This window comes from Heterocephalus glaber, unplaced genomic scaffold (genome assembly GCF_053883595.1).
Source record: "Heterocephalus glaber isolate CG9 unplaced genomic scaffold, H.glaber_assembly_v1.0 deba00001572, whole genome shotgun sequence".
NCBI classification, from domain to species: Eukaryota; Metazoa; Chordata; class Mammalia; order Rodentia; family Bathyergidae; genus Heterocephalus; species Heterocephalus glaber.
Window position 1 is genome coordinate 16,575,685 of NW_028258357.1, and position 21,408 is coordinate 16,597,092.

Consider the following 21,408-nt stretch of genomic DNA (forward strand, 5'->3'; position numbering starts at 1 on the left):
CGAACTCAGGTCCTTACGCTTGCACAGCAGGCAGCGGAACCACTAAGCTAAATCTCTGGCTCACAATTTGATTTCTGACTCATGTTCCCCATGAAACCATCATCATAATGAAAATAATGAACATTTTTCACCATTCAAAGTTTGTGAGCGGGATGAGGTGGTACATTCTTATAATCCCAGCACTTGGCAGGCTGAGGCAGGATAGCAAGTTTGAGGCCAGCCTGGACTGCCTAGCGAGACCCTGTCACAAACAAAGCAAACAATCTTTATGCCTCTTTGTACAGTCTGTAGGTCCCTCCATTCTACCTCCAGGTGTTATTTTATGGGTCAACGTGACTGATCTATGGGATGCCCAGAAAGCTGGGCAGCATGACATCTGGGTGTGTGTGAGGGTGTTTTCAGAGGGGATTAGCATTTGAGTTGGCAGACTGAAGAAAGAGCACTCCAGCCAATGTGTGTGAGCATCACCCAATCCATTAAGGGCCTGAATTAGAAGAGGTGGAAGAAGGGTGAATTTGCTTCAGTGGGCTGGGACATCCACCTTCTCCTCCCTTGGGCATCAGAGCTTCTGGTTCTCAGGCCTCTGGACTCAGGCTGGGCAGATGGCAGACTGTGGGGCTTCTTCACCTCCACAATCGTGTGAGCCAATTCCTAGGCACAAGTGTCTCAGGTGTCTTCTATTGGCTCTAGTTCCCAAGAGAACCCAAAGCAACCAGGCAACCACTGATCTACTGTCACTATTGATCAGTTCGCCCTTTCCAGAATTTTATATCATTGGAATTGCTAATGCTGTCTTAAATGTTAGAACATTTCTCCTCTCGTTGCTGTGACTGTTCTGGCCAGCCTGACTGGATCCATGAGGGGCAGTTCTGGAGCGAAGGGCCCAACCACACGTGCTGTGCTTGCTGACAGCCACTCAGGCAGGAGGGGATTCAGATCCTGCCCCGCCCTGATTTCTCAGGGCTAATTGCTAGCCTGGAAGATTCTGCTTAGTCCCATATGCACATGCATGCTGTGTGTAAAAAGTGTGTATGCCAGGGGATGGATAAGGTTCCTGCTTTGTAAAGTTGCAAGTCCAGATTTAACACCTTTATTTTGAAAATTCAAATGTTCAGCATGTTGAAATTGTTTATTTTCACTGTACAAAATACAGTCAAATATAAAATGGCATTCACTCCAAAATATTATTTCTGATTATCAGTTTTTTTATAACAGAGGTCCCATTAAAAAAAAAGTTACTGCTGGGTGTGGTGGCACATGCCTGTAATCCCAGTACTTGAGAGACTGAGACAGGAGGATTGCTGTGAGTTCAAGGACAGCCTGAACTACATTGTGAGACCCTGTCTCAAAAAGACCAAAAGTTACCTCAGTCTAATCTAAATAACGTCAAACTAATCCATATTTGGAAATGTGTGTTATTTTATCTTTAATGTCCTTAATGTCAGCTTGGACTACTGTTAAATTATGTATTTTTTCATTTAAGACAGCAATTTCTTTCTCTCTTTGTAGCAAGTCAGTACCCAGTCTCCCAATGCGTAGTGTTAAATCATTTACCAATGGTTCCAAACGGGAAAAGTCCTTCTTTAGATTATATACCTTTGGTTTTAGATCATTTGCAAAAGTCACTGTCTTCAGAACTTTAGCCCTGTCACCTTCTAAGCTTAAAAACCTACCTGTGTGCTTGATGAAATCATTCTTTAGCTCAGTCAGCATCTTCTTAACTGAGTTAATTCTTCGTGAATTTTCAGATGCTGTCTTTCGGAGCACTGCTGTTCGGTCAATGCTACTTGAGAGAAGATCACCTATGTTTTTTACTGTATTTTTTTCTACATTTTCTATTTTATTTTCTAGTTCTTGCACAGAGTCTGTCAAAGATGTTACATCAGTTACTAACCCTGAAATCCGTCGTATATCTGTTTTTACAGTTGTAATCTTGAGACCAACATCTTTTGCCATGGAAGCTGTGCTTTGGTCTGCTTTTGTAATGTCTTGAGAAAGACTTGTCAAATTGTCCTTGAACATATCCTGTTTTTCAGTTATCCTGCTGGACCAAGATTTTACCTTATAAATTTCCTCCTGTAGTTGCTTCAGATGAGCAATGATTTGAAAAGCCTTCAATTGTTCCATGAGAGCTTCACATTTCTGACACTATAAGAAAATATAATACCACAATGATTAAAGTCATCAGATGTTTAATATTTAAAATTCAGCTTAAATCTTATGAGATAGTCTTAACTACAACTTTACTGCTTATTGGGAAGGCTTCAAGTGTAAGCTGTTAAAGCAGTTTAAGTGTATTGTTAATGAGTAAGAAGGGAAACATTCAGGACATCTCATAATGTCACTGGAAATTACATTTTCTCAGTATTTTTGTACCACTGGTCCACTACATAGTGACAACCTGAGCTAAAAAAGACAGTGGTGTTTCCTATGTCGCTGGAGAAGGAAAGAGAAGACTTTTCCAGATGAGCTTTGGTGTATTTTGGTGGTGAGAGAAAGCAGTGTGACTTCTTTTTCTAGCTTTTTGTTCTGTTTTTGAGTCAGCGTCTTGCTATGTTGTCAAAAGCTGTTCTTTTTTTTTTTTTTGGTACCGGGGATCAAACTCAGGTCCTTGTGCTTGAGCAGCAGGCAGCAAAACCACTGAGCTAAATCCCGGCCCTCAAAAGCTGTTCTTGAACTGCTGGGGTTAAGTGATCCTCCTGCCTCAGCTTTCTCGGTAGCTAAGACTACAGCTGCATGCTTCACTTTTGTGCAGCTTTAGTAAGATAGAGTTGACAAATAAAAATTGTGTAAATTTATGGTATACAATGTTATGCTTTGATATATGTATACACTGTGAAATGACTGAATCAAGCTAATTAATATATCCATCATTTCACTTACCTTTTTGTTTACACTTTTTTGGGGGGTGTTTTGAGACAGGGTCTCACTATGCAGTTCAGGCTGGCCTTGACCTCACTGTATAGCCCAGGCTGGCCTCAAACTCATGGCAATCCTCCTGCCTCAGCCTCCTGAGTACTGGGATTACAGGCATGGGCCACCACACCCACCTTCTGAAGTAAGAATATTTAATATAAACTCTATTTGCAGTTTTCAAGTATATAGTACATTATTATTATTTATAGCCACAACGCTATAAGTAACACCAGATACTCTAGCTGAAACTTTTGTACTGCTTTAGGAGCCGTTCCTCATTTCCCTACGCACTGCCTCCAATCCCTGGTAACCAGTCTAGTCTCACTTCTGAGAGCTGGACTCTCTGATTCCACACACTAAGTGAGATCATGCAGTACTTGTGTTTCTTGAGTAGCTTAGTTTACTTAGCACAGCACTCTCCAGGTTTGTTCTCGCTGCTGTAAATATCAGAATTCCTTTCTATGTCAAGGCTGATGAGTCTCCATCGTTATGCCATGCTTTTATCCACTTGTCCACGGTGAGAGTTAAGACTTTTCAGTCTCTCTCTGAGCTGCATCCCCAACCCTAGAGACACTTAGCTGGACTCCATATCCTGCCTACTGAGGATGATACTGCAAAGACCATGGAACTGCAGGATCTTCTTCTACTGCCTTCATCTTCTTTGGCTACACCCTCCAAAGTGGAATGGCTGTGTTACATGGCAGTTCTATTTTTAAGTTTTTGAGGAAATATCATGTTTTCATTGTGGCTGTACTAATCTACATTCTCATCAATGGTGTACAAGGGTTTCTTTTTTCCATATGCTAACAGCTGTCATCTCTTATCTTTTTGATAACAGATACTCTCCTAACAGATGTGAGGTGATATTGTAGCTTTTTCATTTCTTTCGTGTTTAGTGAAGTTCAAGATTTTTTCACATACTTACTAGTTGTATGTCTTTTTTTTGGAGAAACATCTCTTCAGGACCATTGCTTTTTTATTTTTATTTTTTTTTGAGACAGAGTTTTGCTTTGTGGTTCAGGATGACCTTAAACTATGTAGTCCAGGCTGGCCTCAAACTCCCCAGTGATCCGTCTGCCTCAGTCTCCCAAGTGCAGGAATTGCAGGTGTGCATCACTATGCCCGGCTATTGCCTTTTAAAAATCGGGTTGTTTCCTTGCTACTGAGTTGCTTGAATTCCTTACATATTTTGGACATTAATGCCTTATCGACATATGGTTTGCAAATATTTTTTCCCATTCTATAGGTTTTTTTTCTTCATTGTTTTCTTTGCTTGAGGTAGCTTTCTAGTTTGATGTAATGTGTGTGTGTGTGTTTGTGTCTATATAGCAGTGTTGGGAAAGTTCAATTTTACTGTACTTTTAATATTTGAAATTTTACTGCATTGTGCTACCAGTTAATAAAATGAAGTGAAAGAAGGAAAATGAAAGTCCTGATCATAGTGATAAAATGGGTAGGTTTGGCTGGGCATTGTGGTGCATGCCTATAATCCCAGTACTTGGGGAAACTGAGGCAGGAGGATCTCAACTTCCAGCCCAGCCTGAGGAACTTAATGAATTAGTGAGACTGTGTCTCAAAATAAAAGACAAAAGGGGCTGGGGATGTAGCTCAATGTGAAAACCCTGAGTTCAATTCTTGTTACCAAAGCAAAACAAATAAATAAAAAGGGGGTAGGTTTCATAAATAATACAAAGTTGAAATAGCTTCAATTAGAAGATTAACATAAGCATATAAACTTTGTACTCATCTATAGAAAAATAAATAAAAACAAATGGAGAATGCTGGAAACATTGTCAGTGTCTATGCCTAAGGATAGACATATACACTGGTTACTTTGGAAAGGGAGCTCCATTTGTTGTGTATAAGTCAGATTTCTGGCTTTTGCACAAACTTTCAACTTGTTTCTAGAAAAGTAGTTTGCTTTAAAATAGGAGATTATAGCTCTCTATTAATAGTAAAGCTGTTTGATTCAGCAACTTTACTGTACTAGCATGTACTACCTAGAACAGTCTGCTTTGAGAGCATTTGTAGTTTATTTTGGGAAGCAGAATGTCAGTAAATGGATTATGTAAAACTCAGAAAAAGAAAACAAGGAATAATAGCAAATATGCAGGCTGCAAAATATTTTCACAAAATAAAACTTGCAGTTTAATCTAAAGACTAAAACTTTTTCTAAAATAATTGTGTATTTCTTCAAAATTTTAATGGGCTTTTTTGGAGGGAGCAGGGGTTGAGACAGGGTCTTGCTATGTAGTTTAGGCTGGGCTTGAACTTGCAGTGATTCTTCTGCCTCAGTTTACTGAGTGCTGGGATTACAGGTGTGCACCCCCCCCCCCGCCCTGCTTTTAAGATTATCTTGGTTAACATAAAGTTATTGTAGTTAGTGGAAATACAAATATGCTCACAATATTATTTTGACGGTAGCTTTAAAAAGGAGCCGTCGTATAGTTGTAAAAGAATTACAATGAAATGCTGAAATGGGGATGTAGAAATAGTTCTATGCAGGTGCTCTTCTTCCTTTCAAATTATGTTTTAAGAAGTCAGGTGCAGTGGCACACTCCTGGAATCCTAGCTACTCTGGCAGCTGAGGCTGAAGGATCAAAAGTTTGAGGCCAGCCTGGGCAACTCTGTGATACCCTGTTTCAAAATAAAAAAAGTCTGGAGCTGTAGCTCAGTGCTCCCTGGGTTCAATACCAATACTGGAAACAAAAGATTTAGGATTTTTTTTTTCCTCTACAGCTTTATGCTACATTAATTATTGGTGGCACAGGCTGCCCAACTTTCTTTTCTTTCTTTCCTCTTTCTTTCTCTTCTTTCTTGGTAGAGAAGTTAGCTTGTGAAACTGTTATTCTGGGTATGACATTACAGAGTAGCCACAAAAAGGAAATCAAGTAGTGATTGGAAAACCATGCTTTATTTTTAAGGAGAAAGTTTTGCAATAAAGTGTATTTGCTGAAACAGAGTCTCCCAAGGGTGAAAGGAGTAATGACTTAATCTATTCATTGTAGGTTATCATTTTTTTTTTTTTGGTACCAGGGATCGAACTTGGGACCTTGTGCTTGCGAGGCAGGTGGAGGCACTGCTGAGCTGAATCCCTGGCCCTTCTGAATAATTTTTAAAAACCTTTTAAGGCTTAAGTAAGCCTAGGCTGGATAGAAAAGTTAGAGAATTTATCAGTAGATAAAAAGATTCCATCAGGAATTTGAATATTTACCAAATTCCTATCATATATGCAAGGCACTAAGCTAGATATGATCTTGTAAGGTTAATTATTGCCTAGACATTCAAGCACAGCAATATGGTTCAAGCTGCTTTCCATGAGCTTTACTAAAGGGTCTCTGAATTCTACTAAAGGGTCTGAGAATATTGATCTGTGCCATTTAAAACACTGAAAGGCATGGTGATGCACACCTGTGATCCCAGCACTCTGGAGGCCGAGGTGGGGTCTCCGAGAGTTGGGGCCAGCCTGGGTTACACAGCTGAGACCGGTCTCAAAAAACAAAAACCAAAAACTCTGAGACAACATCAACATTTAAAGCCAAAAGGGATCTTAGAGATAATTTGGTACAATTCTCTTATTCTATTATTTAAAAACTAAGCACCCACGTAAAATGCCCAAGAACACAGTTTAATAGATTCCAGCCTGGAGCTCTTTCTCCACCCCTGCTTTCCCAATCTTCCCCAACATTTATGATTCCTTCTTATGTCCACAGCTTAAACAGTTTCAGAGCACAGTTAACAGCTTTTGAGAAACAGTCTAGTTTAATGAGGACATGGTAGACAACACAGTTGGCTGAATTACTACTGCCTTCGAATTCTCAAGACAGCTAGCTGTTCTGACAGATTTCCTGTGATTCTTTTTCCTCCTCTGTTGAACAGTAGCAGGTTGTATCATATGGTGGGAGGTCTTCAATCTCTGGAGTGGGACAGAAGCAATGACTGCAAGATTACTAATCTTAGCTGGGTGTGGTGGTGCACACCTATAATCCTATCACTTGGGAGGCTGAGGCAGGAGGGTTGCAGCAAGTTTGAGGCCAGTTAGGGTACATAATGAGTTCAAGGCTAGCTTGGAATAGTGAGATGAGACCCTGTCTCAAAAAAAAAAAAAAAAAAAAGATTGCTAATTTTGCTGAGTCTCAATTTCCTTATTTGTAAAGCATATGTAATAGATAAGCACGCTGCAGTGAGGAATAGTGGTAACACATGTAAAACGCCTAGCACACAACAAGCACATGGTAGGTACTAAACATACGGAGCTATTAAAATGACGATGATGAATGTTAAGTCTAGAAATGTTTGGCACATAATAGGTACTAAAATATTAGTTCTTTCCTGCTATAAAATTGAGATAACAGCATTATGATTTGTAGTAAATTAACAGTTCATAGGTGAATTGAAACAAATATATAGGGAGAATTTGCAGAGCTTTTGTGACTGCAGATATGAAGTCTGTAAAAACCATGGAATTTTTTTGTATGTATGGTGAGTTTACATAATTATTGTACAGTATAAAGACATCATGTCAAATGTTAACCAAGTTTAAGGTTCATAAAAATGTCTACAATTAGGCTGAGGTTTAAGATAATACCATTAACTTTGTATCTTACAGTTTTAATTTTCTATGAAGGAATATGAGCTAATAAATCAACATTTTTCATTATAAAACATAAATGTACACTTAGTCAACAGCTTCTAATCATTAGGCAGAATTTTAGGAAATATCTATAAATATATTTTAAATCTTTCACCCAAAAGTTTAAAAATAAGTAGGTGTCTTTTCATAAAACTGTTTTGTTCGTGCTATATTAAAAAAATAAACTCTACTCTATAATTGATATAAAATTTATCAAGTACAAGGATATAAAATATCTTAAAGAGTATTGCCAATTTCTTTAAAGATTAATAATGTAATTTAATATCTGATACACAGGAAGTTTTTAAAATTTCAAATATTTGTGTTAACTACATAGGTGGAAGAAACAAGACTACATATACAGGAATTTAACAACAATATTTTAGAAAGAAAAACCTTTTAGTAAAAAAATACACAAACACATTTCAAAAGTTTTCTCATGATACTTGTAGAAGTGCAGTTTTCATTTAGAGCATGGTGGCCATCTTGTTTCAATTTACTTTCAATAACCATTACCCTGGTATTTAAAAGTTAATATCAAAGTTGAATCAGATCTCTTTTTTTTTTTTGTACTGGGGATAGAACTCGGGACCTTGTGCCTGTGAGGCAGGTGGCAGAAGCACTGAGCTAAACCCCCAGCCCTCTCCTATCCTGATTTTCATTCTTGTTATTATTAATCTTAGCTCATGTTATGGCATATAATGCTTACATTCATCGAGGTTATTAGGTTCCTGTACATGGCATATCTTTGTTTTATTTCCCCTTCCCCTCCTTCTCACCCTTCGTCCTTGTTCCCCTGGACCCCTTCCCTATTGCAGATTTATCCCCTTCTAGCCTTCCTTGATCATTCTTTGTTTGTACTTTGCCTCACTCAAATGAGAGATACCATATGGTATTTAAGCTTGTGTGCCTGGTTTATTTCACTCAACATTATATTTTTCAAGTACATCCATTTTCCCACAAATGTCTCAAATTTGTCATTCCTATAGCCGAGTGGTATTCTATTATATATAGATACCACATTTTCTTTATCCAACAATCATCTATTGATGGGTGCTTACAGGATTTAGCTATTACAAATTGTGCTGCTATAAACATATAATAATCTATTTTATTGACATTCAAATAAAAGCAAACAAGTACAGTTTTGTCAGTGCACAGATAAAAACTTGAGACATTCAGGAGTCAAGAAATGCTAGAAATTAATGCTATGACTCAATAATAGCACTCTTCCAGGTTTATTTTTAATAACGCATGGCTGTTTACCACAGACCCTTCTAATTCCCGTGGGTTTGGGGTTTTTCTAAAAACTTGCAAATTTACATAATAAAACTATTGACTATAACTACCTTTTGTAACTAACTGCTTTCAAGTTCTTTTTGTTTAATTTCACTGAAACTGCCTATAAAAGTGGATGGTTACTGGCAGAAATAAAGAAGTAAGAACTGAATTTCCATATACAACTACATAGTATAGTTGGCTACATTCTACGACTTTGAATAAAATAAAATCAATATGGAGCCACACATGGCAGCCCAGGCCTGTAATCCCAGTACTTGGGAGGGTAAGGCAAGATGATTGCCACAAGTTTGAGGCCAGCATGGATTACATAGTGAGTTCAAGACCAGCCTGGACTACAAAGACCTTGTCTCAAAAAAAAAAAAAAAAAAAAAAAAAAAATCAGTATGTGAAACAAATTTAGTTCCAAAAGTTTGGGGAAATCTTTAAAAAACGACACACTTTTTTTTTTTTTTTTTTGGTACCGGGGATCGAACTTGGGTCCTTGTGCTTGCACAGCAGGCGGTGAAACCACTGAGCTAAATCCCTGGCCCAACACACTTTTAATTATCATAATTATTACCATGTATTATTATGTTGCTTTTTTTCCTCTTTAAAACAGGCTACAGGCTTATTCATGTATTTTTATTTTAACTTGACTAATTTATCAAGAGATTATGTATCTAGCAAACTCAGGAGTCTATCCCAGTTCAAACTTTAAAAATAAAAGCCCAGGTATACAAAGATATTCCACAAGTTCATACTTCAAAGCATATACAACTACTAGGAAAGGGCTTAAATAAAAACATATTTACTCATATTTTAAAATTCTTATGAGTGTAACAGTTTGGAACCTAAAGTAAACTATTTCCCAGCCTTCATAATATTTAGAAAGTGCGTATTAACTTATAGAAAAGCCTCCATTCTCTCCCTGAGGCACATCATATTTAATGCAGACAAAACTCCTATGAACTTGGTTGTCTGGATTCTTAGCCTGCAGTGAATTAGCAAAGGAAAAATGAGGAACTGGCTGAGAAAGGCATGTTATGTACCAATTTGCCTGATACCAAGATCAGGTGACAAAAAGGAAAAAGAAACAAACACAGGTTTGAAAAACAGCAAACTAGGGTCATTTAGTAAAATGGTAAACACTCTTCACTAGTTCCTAGAGACAGCAATATATTTGGGTCCAATATATAATAGGCTAAACTCATAATTCATTGTTGGAAAAATATTTTAAAGATAAAGTATATTGCCTTAAAAACAGAGAAATGTATTTTAGAACTATAGTATTTCTATTTGAAATGGTTAAATAACTTTTAGAGCTTAAAAAAATTTTCTTTTTTTTTTTGTACCAGCGATTGAACTCAGGACCTTGTGCCTGCGAGGCAGGTGCAGTGCCACTGAGCTAAATCCCTGGCCCTAAAAAGATAAGTCTTGATTATATGGATAATTCATTTGTGTGGATATCTCACTTATTTTTACAATAAAATGACAAATATCAATATAACTCAAAAACATGGATGTAACCTATTTACATATAGTAATATGGTTCATCAGAATACATGTAGTGAACTTAAGAATCATCACTAATTTCTTTATTTTCTAGATTATATTCTTCCAAAGTTTCCTTTTCTTTTGCACTCGAATATGCTATAAAATCATGAACTTTTCCCTTTAGAACATCTAGTTCATTTTGCATCTTTAATATGCTATTATCATACTGAATTCCTTCCAGGGTTTTCTGCAGTTCCATTATTTCGGATATTGCTTTCAGCATATCATCTTCCATGTTAAACATCTGCATGGTCAGCTCTTCCATTTTCTTTTCCGTTCCCACCAGGTCCTGAGATACTCTGAGAACAGAGTGAATAGCATTTTCAATTGTAGGCAAATACATCTTACATTCCTCCACTTTGGGTTCGTAGTTGGAAAGTTTATTAGTAAGATCTTCATCTCTGGCAAGGAGAGCATTCTGTTCCTCTTCTAACTTCTCAACTACTTTTGTATCAGAGCCAAGCTGCTCTTCGACTCGCATAAGATCTTCCTCTTCTTGTCTTTTTACTGTCCTAATATTTCGTAGTGTGCTGTCTTCCAAATCTTTTAGCCGTTCTGTGAGCAATTTTATTCCTTGTTCAGCTGAGTTAATTTGGACAGTAACTTGAGAATGTATATGCTTTGCTTCTGATTTGAAAATTTCTGTATTACCATTCATTTCTGCTAGGCTTCTCTTCCAGAAATCTGTAATATTTTGGAATTTCTCATTAAGGGTTTGCATCTTTTGAGTGAGCATCTCTTCACTATTCTCAATGTCATGCATGAATCTTTGGAGGGTGGATACTTCCTGTTCAAACTGGGTCATCAAAGACATGGAAGACGTGGCTTCCTGCAGGGTACTTTCAGTAGACTCAAGCTGTATTTATAACACAAAACAATTCCCAAGGCTACTTAATAATATTTACATTAGAGAAACACACTTTAACAATCAGGACCGTAACATGCCAAATTCAAATTCTGAAGATGACTCAAATATCCAAGTATGTCAGAATCACACTGACAAAAACATTCATTACTTTAAAAGCTGTTTTAACAAATTTAGTAGATTAGCTGTATGCCAGAAAAACATATACATGAATTTATAACCCTAGATATTTGCACATTTGCACAGAGGCATTTTCAAAAGAAAGAAAATGTTAGAGAAGTTTGAAGTATATCATTTTCCTCTTTTTCACTCCAATGGACAATAACTTAGATGTAATTTTTTTTTTTTTTGGTACTGGGGATCGAACTCAGGACTTTGCACTTGTCAGGCAGGTGCAGTGGCACCAAGGTAAATCCCCAGCCCTTAGATATAATTTCTATGGTTATTTGTCTTATTTACTTATTTTGTGTATTTTGAGACAGGGTCTCACTATGTAGTTTAGGCTGGACTCAAACTCACTATGTAACCTGAGTGGACCTTGAGCTTGAGGCAATCCTCCTGCCTCGGGCTCGTGAATGGTGGGATTATAGGCATGCGCCATCATGCCTGGTCCTATTTGGCTTTTTAGAAACTACAACTCCGTGTAAAATTTGTTGCCTTCCCTAAACCCTATGATTCTGAAAGAGTTTCTATCTGAAAAAAACATTTTTTAGCCCACTTCTTATGGAGAAGGTACTAGAATCATATCTTATAAAAGTAACAATAAAAAAAGAAAGCCAGTTTAGTGAGAAGAGTAACATCAAATGGTAAAGTATTCTAAGAACCTGTAAATTCATAAACCCCAAGTACCTATTTTTGTTTTTGTACTGGAGATCGAACTCGGGACCTTGCACTTGCAAGGCAGGCGGCAGCCCCGCTGAGCTAAATCTCTGGCCCCACAGGTACCTATTAATCTATATCTAGAATATGGAAGGACCAGGCCACGGACCTTCTTTTAGTCAACATTAGCACACAGGTAACTTTAGACTGTGGGAAAGCCTAGAAATGATCATTAATCTATCACGTTTGTAGCATTGTGTTGGAGATATAATACTGAGCAAGATAATTTTTGCCAAAAGCAGTTTGGTTTATTTGGGGAGAAATTTTCTAAGTCTGTCTGCACTATAACAGAAGAGTTATGGAAGCACTTGGGTGGGGATGTAACTCAGACTTCATAAACAAGTATTCTGTAAGTATTATTATTATTATTATTTTGGTGCCGGGGATTGAACTTGGGACCTTGCACTTGTGAGGCAGGCGGTGGAACCACTGGGCTAAATCCCTGGCCCTTCTGTAAGTATTACTAAGATCTGCTGCCAGTCATTTCTCTAAACTGTCCTACACACTACTCCCAGATTAACCTTTAAAAACTGCTATGCCACCAGGTGTGATGCTGCATGTCTATAATTCCACAATTTTGAAGGCTAAGGCAGAATGATAGCTGGTTGTTCAAGGCCAGCCCTGGGCCACACAGTGACCTCAAGGCCAGTCTGAAATATATAGCGAGATTTTTTGTCTCAAAAAATCACCAGGGATTTAGCTCAGTGGTTCCGCCACCTGCCTTGCAAGCGCAAGGTCCCGAGTTGGATCCATAGCACCAAAAAAAAAAAAAAAAAAAAATCAAAGCCAAACCAAACAACTGGTATGTGCATCAATGCACACTGTTAAAAAAAAAAATCTTTGCTATTTCCTGATACTTCTAGGATAAAGTCCACAACCCTAGGCCTGATAGCCTGAACTCTTATAGTACCTATTACATTATGTATTTGCCAAGTCTAATAAAAAATTTGTTCTGTTCCAGATCTTGGGCTAGACAATGGTTATAAAATATAAATACATCAGGCCAGGGATTTAGCTCAGTGGCAGCATGCCTGCCTCACAAGTGGAAGGTCATGAGTTTGATCCCTGGTACTGTTAAAAAAAAAAAAAAAAAAAAAAAAAATATATATATATATATATATATATAAATATATAAATATATCATAGTCCCCAGTTTTATAATTTGATAGAGGAGATAGTGTTTTGGATCTTCTACATCATAGAATCCTAAGAATATTTTTTTTCGTGGTGCTAGGGACTGAACCCAGAACCCAGAGACTTTGCACTGAGCTGCATCCACAGCCCTTATTTTTTTCTTTTTTTAAAAAATTTTTGAGACAGGGTCTCACTAAAGTTGCTAAATTGCCCAGGCTGGGGTTGAACTTGCAATCCTGCCTCAGTCTCCCAGAGTGTTAGGATTATAGGTGTGCACCACCATGTGGCTCCACTAAGACCCACTGAGTGCATTCTGTGAGCTCCTTCATTTCTAGGTACTTGGGAAATAGAGATAAAAGATGCAAGGGCTGGGGATGTGTGCAGCTTGGTGTAAAGTACTTGCGTAGCATGTTATCAAGCTCTGGCTTTCATCCATAGCATGGGTGGGTGGCAGTGTTTAATCTGAAGAGATAGAGACAAATTAAGGACAAGAAAATCACAACAGACTAGGATTAGTGTCATGACAGAATGAGCACAGGAAGCAATGATGCTTAGAAAAGAAGTAGGGGTTGGGGGAGCTGAAGAAAAGCTTACACATGACTAAAATCGGATTCATTAGCAGATGATGCGTTTGTGAGGTGAAGATCTGAAAGCTTCTAAATTTTCTTCTGGGGAGACAATGTGTCCTATGATTTTTTTTGTGGTCCCCATATCCCAGAGTGCAAGAACATGTTTGTTGATGTTTACAAAGAAGAAAGGCTATAAAAGCCGCTGGGGCATATGGCAGTCAAGACCCACAGCAATTCCAGGTGACAGGTGGGAACAACGTGAACAGACCACTCTGAAACATCATCTACACATTAGTTTAATACACTCATAGCCACAATACAAGTTCCTTGAAATACTAATTCTGAAAAATGCTTGCAGTTGGTGATATTGTTAGGTTTGGTTGTTTTATCAGTATCTTAAACAGGTAAGCATATCTTCACCCAGGATAATCTCCTGATCGAACTGTTTATCAGAGCATAACACATCTGGTCGAGGTACAAAACCCACTTTCAGAATAAAGTTTCAAATGTTAGCCTGCAAATAGTAAGTTTAATAGTAATACTACTATGTTACAGTAACTAGCACTTATGGGCTCCCAATGTTTTTTAATAGTTTTCTAGTGTTTTGAAAAGACCTAGCATCTTGAATTTATTAGTGTTGAAAGTTTCAAAGGGTTTGTATGTACATCTCATTCGATCCTTATAAAAATCTCGCCATTTAAAACACTGAATGAATGAGATGAAACAGAAGCCAAGAGAAGTCCCAGTGATTTGTCCAAGGTGACACAGTATTGACGAGTGCCCACCTCCTACTGAAAAGGCAGCTATGATTAAATTAGTCCCCAGGGCAGGCTGGGAGAGAAAGAGCTAGGAAAAGGCTGAACATTTCTTGAATTCCATATTTTAAAAATCTGCTTCCAAAGCGTTTAAATTGTCACCCCAATTTTTCATTTAAAAAGGAAATCTAGTCTAAGGATGCAGGCCTCTAATACCAGCAGTCTGGCAGGGTGAGGCAGGACTGCAAGTCTGAGCCCGACCTGGGCAACTTAGTGACTTAGCAAGATCTAGTCTTAAAGAAAAGGTGGGCATGTAGCTCAGTCCAAAGGTCCTGCGATCAATCCCTAGTATATGGGGCTGGGGGAAGGAAATCAAATTTTGTTCAAAGCTTGTTTTCAATAGCTTTTAATTAAATATGTAAAATTTCCAGCTCCTGAAATGTTTTTCTATCAGTATGTTAGAGTGCCCCACCAACCCTAACCAGGTTCCAACTTGGGCCCTACATCAAAAACCAACGTCTCAACAGTTCCTTCCCAGGAGCCCCTAGACTCATCTTCTGGGGAATCCTCTGGCATGGGTAAGGGAACTTAACTTTGTCTCTGGCTTTTCTCTTCTAGGGGATTTAAATGCTCATCCTGTGCATGAGGCTTCAGGGGCTCAGACCCTCTATTTTATATTTATGTTTTATTTTAAAAAATAACTTACCTAAATTGAACTAAAATTTGCATACTGCACAATTTACAAACTTGAAGTGTATGCTTCAGTAGATTCTAGCATATTGACAGTTGCATAGCCATGACAATTAAATTTAGATCATTCTTGCTGTCCCAAAACAAAACACTGCACCCACTAGCTGTCATCTCCCAGCTCTCCATGACACTAAATCAGGGCAACCACAGAGCTACTCTCTATCGTCACACATTTTCCTCTTCTGGAAATTTATTTTATTTTTTATTTAAAATACACTATTATGCTCATGGGAACAATAAAGAGCTTAACATATCCAAGGAAATGGAAATCCTCCAAAGTGAGCTCTCAGAGTCCACTGGAGTGAGACTAAAAACCGAGAGCAGAAACACAAAATATAATAACCGTTTTTTTCCTTTTTTCCTATTATCTTTTATTTCATATTTTATTTATATATTAACTTTTTACATAAGGGAAACTGTGATGTTTAAGCTTGTGCGTCTGATTTACTTCACTCAACATTATGGTCTCAAGGTGCATCTATTTTCCTACAAATGCCTCTAGCCCACCTCTCTTCACAGCATAGTTAGTACTCCATGGTGTCTGAACACCACACTTTACCCATTCATCTGTTGATGGACATAATGGCTGCTTCTAAGACTTAGCTATTATGAATTGTATTTGTCTATGTTTATAACATCCTTGCTCACCCCCATCATCAAGCACAAGTCCTTGTCTACCCTATGACATGAGTAAAGGTTTTGTGATGAATAAGCGAACAAATGATGCACATTTCCCAGTGATAGCTTGATAGGAGACAAAAGGCCACATGATACCTTATTTTTTTCAGTACTGGGGATCGAACTCAGGACCTTGTAGTTGTGTGGCAGGCGTGGCCTCACATACCTTATTGATCATAGTTGACCTTCTCTTGAGAGATATGACAGTTACAATAATAATGCATCTGGCAGGCATCAGCATTTGCAAGTTGAAGAAACGTATCACAGACATGAGTTATTCTAATTAGGGACGCCCCCACCCGCGATCTACCTCAGGAACTTGCACTTGTGAGGCAGGCACCGCGCCACTGAGCTAAATCCTCGGCCCTTTTGGTTTTTTTTGGTACTGGGGATCAAACTCTGGTCCTTGTGCTTGCACAGCAGGTGGTGAAACCATTGAGCTAAATCTCCAGCCCCCTTTTGTTTTGTTTTTTTTTTGAGACGGGTCTCACCATGTAGCCCAGGCAGGCCTCAAACTTGTGGTGATCTTCTCCCTTCAGGCTCCTGAGTGCTGGGATTACAGGCATGTTCCCACACCCCAGCTAGAACTCTTTTTTAAAATTTTTTTATTTTTGGTACCGGATCAAACTCAAGACCTTGGGTGGTGGCACCACTGAACTAAATCCCCGCCCCTAGAACTCTTATTTGGTTAGAGAATCAACACTTATTTTTAGGCTATTCTTATATGCATATACATACATTCTTAAAAGATGAAAACTAAGAAAAAGAATAGATCTATCTTTTCTTAACAAATGCTGTACATATTCTAATTTTACATCTAAAGATCAACCATATTTTCAAGGCTCTCGGTACCTGACACCGAAATCCCTGACCTTCTGAATTGCAATTTGAGTCTAAATTGGATGAGAGAGAGAATGTCAAGTGATAGGAAGACCAGTGAGAGTACGACAGTAATAGTTTAAAGGGCAGGAAGAAAGTAGTGCTGAAATGGAGTAGAGGAATATAGAAGTGAAGTAAAATGAGAACATCTTCCCAGATAAGTTAATTATTAATAATTACCTTCTCTGAAATTAAACTGATTTTACTTTCAAGTCCTTTGAACTCATTGTTTTCTATTTTCAGTAACTGGTATTGGTTTTCCACCTTTGCAAACGTTTCCGACTGTTGAAATACAAACCTGGAAAAAGAAAATAAAATCACTACTGCTCAGTCCGCAGTCATTTGAATTTGAAAGGATTATTTATTATACCCACTTCTGGTAAGAACATCAATTCTGGCATGGGTAGCTGCAACTTTTGTCAGTGTCTTGCAAAATTCACACAGCCTGCTGGTTTAACGCTGAGTAAACATAAAACACTGCCTTTGTTCACGTTCACAGCCCACTGAGAGTGCGAGGTCTGTAACAGATGTCCATACAAGAAATATTTTGCAGGATGCCACATTGACCAATTTAGATTAAGATTGCTGATCTCAACTATTTTTTTGGAGTATCTAGAAAACAGGTATTTTAGAGAAACAACAAATGCAGGCCAACAAGTTGTTAAAAAGTATTTTAAAGCTAAAATTTAAGACGAAGAAAAGCAGAGAAGTGGAGAGGAGATAGTGATAGTGTTTAGAAGGTTTCGTATGAAAAGAGAAGAAAGTAAGAGTGCCATTATAAAAATAACAGAACATGTATGTGGTACAGGGTACTCAACAATGACTCATATAGGTGCTGGACTGTAGTTACCATTCTAAAATTAGGGCTGGGATTGTACCTCAGTGGTAGAGTGCTTGCTAGCATGTGAGAGACCCTGGGTTTGATCCCAGTTCCAAGGCAAAAAAAATAAGACAAATCAAATAAAACTAGAGTGTATTCTTCATCTGGTAAACAGTGAAAGTGCAGAAGCAAAGCCAGGCATGCTGGTGCACGCCTATAATCCCAGCACTCAAGAGGCTGAGGCAGGAGGATTACTGGGAGTTTGAGGCTAGCATGGGCTACACAGTGAGTTCAAGGACAGCCTCAACTACATAGCAAAACCTTGTCTCAAAAAATAAAACAGGCCAAAAGCATAAAAAAGCTTTCCTAATCTTTAAAACAATACATAAGCACCAGTTTGTAAAGGATTTGAAATGAGCAACCACAAAAGAAATGTTTGGGATTAACAACACTTTGGCTATCTATTCTCTCTGAACTCTTCAGGCTTAGAAAAAGTACCAGTTGAAATTAAATATATTAGTCATCAAAAGGCAATGAAACAGAAGCAGGTGAAGCACCTGCCTAAGTCATAGTACATAGGACAGTGGTTCAAAAGCTTCCCCGCACACTGGAATTATCCAGCGGCTGTAACAAACTTGATGATTTCATCCCACTCACAGAGATTAATTTAACTGGTCTGGGACGTGACTTGCCTGTTAAAAAGTTTTACAGTACTAGTCAGGCTAAGAACCACTAACTGATTATGTTTTGTAAGTTCATTTCCACTGAAAGATAAACATTTAAAGATTCCAAAGCTTCATGGAGATGTGAGAGATTAAAAGCTATCTTTTATTTTGGTCTTTATTTGTATTTGGGTTTCTCATATAAGAGAAACTATACCATATTTAAACTTGTGTATCTGATCTATTCCACTTGACATTACTGTCTTCAGGTTCATCCATTTACCTGCAAATGCCTCAAGTTTATCTTTCTTTATGGCAGAATAGTACTTCATTGTGTGTAAATATTTTTAATCCATTCATCTATTGATAGACATTTAGGCCGTTTCCAAGATTTAGCTATTATAAATTGTGCTGCTATAAACATGGATATATGAATGTGTCACTGTAATATGATGATTTTAACTCTTTCAGGAAGATACCCAGAAAGGGAATAACTGGGTCAAATGAATGTCTATTTTTACTTTTCTTTTTTTTTTGGAGACAGGGTCTCATTCTACAGCCCAAGCTGGCCTTGAATTCACAGTAATCCTCCCGCCTCAGCCTCCCAAATGCTGGGATTACAGGAGTGCACCTCCATGCCTGGCTCTTTGTTTTTTGAGGAATCTCCATAATGGTACTAGTTTACATTCCCACCAAGAATGCAGAAGAGTTCCTTTCTCCCCACATCCTCACTAGCACTTGTCATTACTAGATTTTTTTGATGATAGCCATTCTTTGTGGGGGTAAGATGTTATCTCAGGTTAGGTTTTTTTTTTTTCTTTCTGGTACTGGGGATTGAACTCAGGACCTTGTGGTTGTGAGGTAGGTGCGGTACCACTGAACTAAATCCTGGCCCCCTCAGTGTAGTTTTAATTTGCATTTCTCTGATGGCCAGTGATGTGGAACATTTTTTCATGTATTTATTGGCCACTAGTACTTCTGAGAAGTGTCTATTCATTTTGGTTGCCCATTTATTGATTGGGTCTTTTATTGTGCGGGGGGAGTCTACTTTTTTTTTTTTTTTTTTGAATTCTTTATATAGTCTAGATGTCTTGTTCAAAAATAGCAGGCACAATTTTTTTCCTACTCTGGAGGCTGCCTCTTTGTTGGTTGTTTCCTTTCATATACAGAAGCTTAACTTGATATGATCCCACTTGTTGGTTCTTCACATTATTTCTTGTGAATTGGGGTTCTGTTTAGAAAGTCTTTGGCTATGCCTTCAGAAGTTTTACCTATTTTACCTTCTAGCAGACTTTTTATTTAGATCTTTCATCCATTTTGACTTTTAGCTTAGTACATAGTGATATATATGGGTCTAGACCCAAGTCTTCTGCATGTGGATACCAATTTTCCCAGCACCACTGATTAAAGAGGCTATGTTTCCTCCATTATGTTTTTCGTCCCTTTGTAAAAGATGAGATAGTTGACTGTCTGGGGTTGTTTCTGCTTCCTCTATGCAAAAACAACTCCTTTCTGTTTTTGTGCCAGTATCATGGTGTTTTTATCACTGTAGCTTTGTAATGTAACTTCAAATCTGGGACTGTGATGCCTCCTGTTTTGCTACTGTTACAAAAAAAAGCATCTCATGCCTACTATAAATGTTTTTCTTATTTTTTGGTATGGGTATGAACTCAGGATTTTGGGCTTGCCAGGCTCAGAGCCACTGAGCTACATCCCCGGCCCATAGGTTTGTTTTTTGAGACAGGGTCTCACTATGTAGTTCAGGCTGTCTTGAACTCATGGCGATCCTCCTGCCTCAGCCTCCCAAGTGCTGGAATAAGGTTATTTTTAATATTTATTTTCCCAGTCATACCGAACTATCACTACTTGCTTGGTTTAAAATTTATAAATGTTCAATCGTTGAGTGCTTACAGTTGTTTTGCAGCTTTATAGCGTAGTTCAATCCGTAATTTAAGAAAAGATGTTATATTCATAATGCATGCAATGGATCAGAATATGAGAAATTCCTCCAAACTTCACTGCTACTAAAGTTTGTTACTTTGAGATCATAGTGAACTCTTTCCAAGTTGCACACACATCCATCAGGCCTTTTTGGGTGGAGTGGGGCAAATTTGTTCTGGACAGCACAGAATGGACAAGAAGTAACAGTTTATAACATTATGTAAAAGAGCCTTAGTGTAGCAGGTGCTTAATGAAGCACGGCCAATAGTCGGGTGTAGTGGAGCTTGCTCGTAATCCCAGCACTCTGGGAGGCTAAGGCAGCAGGATCCCAAATTCAAGCTCAATCTGCGCAACTGAGCGAGGCCGTCTCAAAATGTAAGAGAGTGGCCGAATCTGCAGCGTTTAAGAAATGGCTGACTCGTTCCCAAACTTCAAGCTCAACTCCAGCTGTGCGACAAGGATATGCAGCTAGTGCGAAGTTCAAGAGAGTATCGCCAGAAAGAAAGGAAAGGTGGGCTGCGTCCTAGGTTCGGGGCGAGGCAAGGGCTCCTCGCAGTCCGGGGGGAGGCTGGACATGCCCAGCCCCGGGCCGCGCGTCCACTTACCAGGCCAGGCCCAGGCACGTCCCCAGCGACAGCAGGCTCAGCCCGATACGGGGGTCCGCCCAGGCCGCCGGCGCACCGCCTGGGGCCTCGGGGCTCCTGCCGCCTTCGCTCCGCTTTCCGGGCTCCGAAGGGGATGCCTTGGGCCCCGGCTTCTTCCGGTTCCTCACCTCGGCCATGACTGGAGGCCCTGAAGGAGGACCACGATCCCGGGCGGCCGCTCAAGCGGGGATGCAGGACGTGGCCACCGGAGCCTCTTCGCGAAGCCTCGTCCCCTCACAGACTTGGTCCCGCCCAGAAACCAGCCCTTTTCCTCTCCACGCCAGCGTCGCCGCTTCCCAGCCTCTGCGTTCCTCAAACCCAGCGCAACCGCTCCTCTTCAAGGCTGGCGGGCGCGCAGGCGGCCTGGACGACGGGGCGCGCGCGGGGACACGCACGCCACGTCGCGCGCACCGCCTCCTCCGCTCGTAGGAGAGTGACGCGCCCCTTG

At 39.0% G+C, this 21,408-nt stretch overlaps 1 protein-coding gene across 2 annotated transcripts; it reads right to left on the bottom strand.

Moving 5' to 3' along the window:
* Positions 1 to 1,089: 1,089 nt before the first annotated feature.
* Ikbip (IKBKB interacting protein) lies at positions 1,090 to 21,382 on the bottom strand. Of its 2 annotated transcripts, none has more exons than XM_004844888.4 (3): positions 20,922 to 21,361; positions 17,074 to 17,191; positions 1,090 to 2,148 (listed from the first exon to the last, which is right to left on the bottom strand). In XM_004844888.4, exons 1-3 carry the CDS (start codon positions 21,095 to 21,097, stop codon positions 1,387 to 1,389), a joined length of 1,056 nt encoding a protein of 351 aa, XP_004844945.2. In that variant the 5' UTR covers positions 21,098 to 21,361; the 3' UTR covers positions 1,090 to 1,386. The 2 variants fall into 2 exon arrangements, with proteins under 2 accessions (XP_004844945.2, XP_004844944.2); XM_004844887.4 differs by lacking the exon at positions 1,090 to 2,148 and adding an exon at positions 9,323 to 11,240 and having other exon boundaries at positions 20,922 to 21,382.
* Positions 21,383 to 21,408: the final 26 nt, after the last annotated feature.